This window comes from Aptenodytes forsteri, unplaced genomic scaffold, assembly GCF_000699145.1.
Source record: "Aptenodytes forsteri isolate BGI_AS27 unplaced genomic scaffold, ASM69914v1 Scaffold7, whole genome shotgun sequence".
Taxonomy (NCBI): Eukaryota; Metazoa; Chordata; class Aves; order Sphenisciformes; family Spheniscidae; genus Aptenodytes; species Aptenodytes forsteri.
Genome location: NW_008795919.1, coordinates 1,658,985 through 1,660,405, shown reverse-complemented (window position 1 = coordinate 1,660,405; position 1,421 = coordinate 1,658,985). Strand labels below are relative to the sequence as shown.

Here is a 1,421-nt window from a genome sequence, read left to right as displayed (position 1 = left end):
AGAAGAAGGAAGGGGGGGACGTTCGGAGCGATGGCGTTTGTCTTCCCAAGTCACCATTATGCGTGATGGAGCCCTGCTTTCCTGGAGATGGCTGAACACCTGCCTGCCCATGGGAAGGAGTGAATGAATTCCTTGTTTTGCTTTGTTTTTGTGTACGGCTTTTGCTTTACCTATTAAACTGCCTTTATCTCAACCCACCAGTCTTCTCACTTTTACTCTTCTGATTCTCTCCCCCATCCCACCGAGGGGGAGTGAGCGAGCGGCTGTGGGGTGCTTAGTTGCTGGCTGGGGTTAAACCACAACAACATCCTTTCAGCAAAGTGAATTCATCACTAAAGACAGAAGCCGCCACCTTTTTTATCAGATTCCATTACTTGAAAATGGAAATTTTCCCCTGTAAGCCTTTGCCAAAATCTTTCAGCTATTACTCACTCGACTCCGAAGATAGTCAGCTAGGTTTCGTCGTGTAAAGTTTGCAGCTGCAGTAGGAGACAATTCATAACCTGGAGAAGAAATGTGTGTATTTGATAACGGTACAAATCCACATTCATGTTTCACTTCCTGACTTTCCATTCCTATTTTGAAATAACAAGATATTCTTTAATGACAAAGTGTCATTTGTCTAATTCCAGTTTATTCTGAAAGCTACAGGCATAAAAAGGGCCCTCAAAATCCAGGTAGCTCATATCTGTATAGACCATTAAAACGCATAGCTTCAAAAAATTAAAATACTATGGGCATTTAGCCTGAGTTTTTCAGTCTGGTGTATCAGGAAAACTGGTAACAGTTGTCACACAATGGACATATTAAGAGAAATATTTTACTAACAAACCTATTACTGTGTCATTTATATTTCAAATAGGTTAGCTGGGCTTCGGATAAACCTCTTGGTTTGTACTATATAGTCCAATCTCCGTTTCTTCATCCTGCCTTCACTATCACCTTTGCTTGACACTAAAAATGCAGAAATCCTTAAAGCTAGAGAAGCTTTGAGAACAGCACTTTCCACCAACGTTCAACTGTAAACTATACCTATCATTAACTCTGCTTCCAAACCAAACAGTGAGTAACTGTTCTCCTTCACTCACCATTTCTCATTTTGTAGAGCTGAACATTTTTCTGGATGTATTCTGCAAACTGTACAGTGTCTCCAGCCTCCCCAACACACAGGAGTAAGATCTTTTCACTCATCTTAAACATTTTGTCATGGTCTAGGCAAAGAAAATAACATTAAGAGCCATGGTCATGAGAAAGAATTAATTATTTTGCCAATATCATAACACATCATGATTTCTTTCAAAAGCAAGAAAGTAAGAAACTTGGATAACTACATTATGTCCTGGAACACCACCAAAAAAGTCCTCCTGAGCAAACCCTAACATTCAGCTTCTCACCCTTGGTGGCATAGTACACAAGGCTTG

At 40.3% G+C, this 1,421-nt stretch overlaps 1 protein-coding gene across 1 annotated transcript in view; it reads right to left on the bottom strand.

Moving 5' to 3' along the window:
* Positions 1–1,211, bottom strand: part of PSMB2 (proteasome subunit beta 2) — a 9,152-nt gene extending 7,941 nt beyond the window's left edge. Inside the window, exons 1-2 of the mRNA XM_009284746.1 lie at positions 1,089–1,211; positions 433–503 (exon numbers count right to left, since the gene is read on the bottom strand). Coding sequence (XP_009283021.1) covers positions 433–503; positions 1,089–1,200 — 183 coding nt within the window. The 5' untranslated portion in view covers positions 1,201–1,211. The remainder of the gene's footprint in view (positions 1–432; positions 504–1,088) is intronic.
* Between the last annotated feature and the right edge of the window lie 210 nt (positions 1,212–1,421).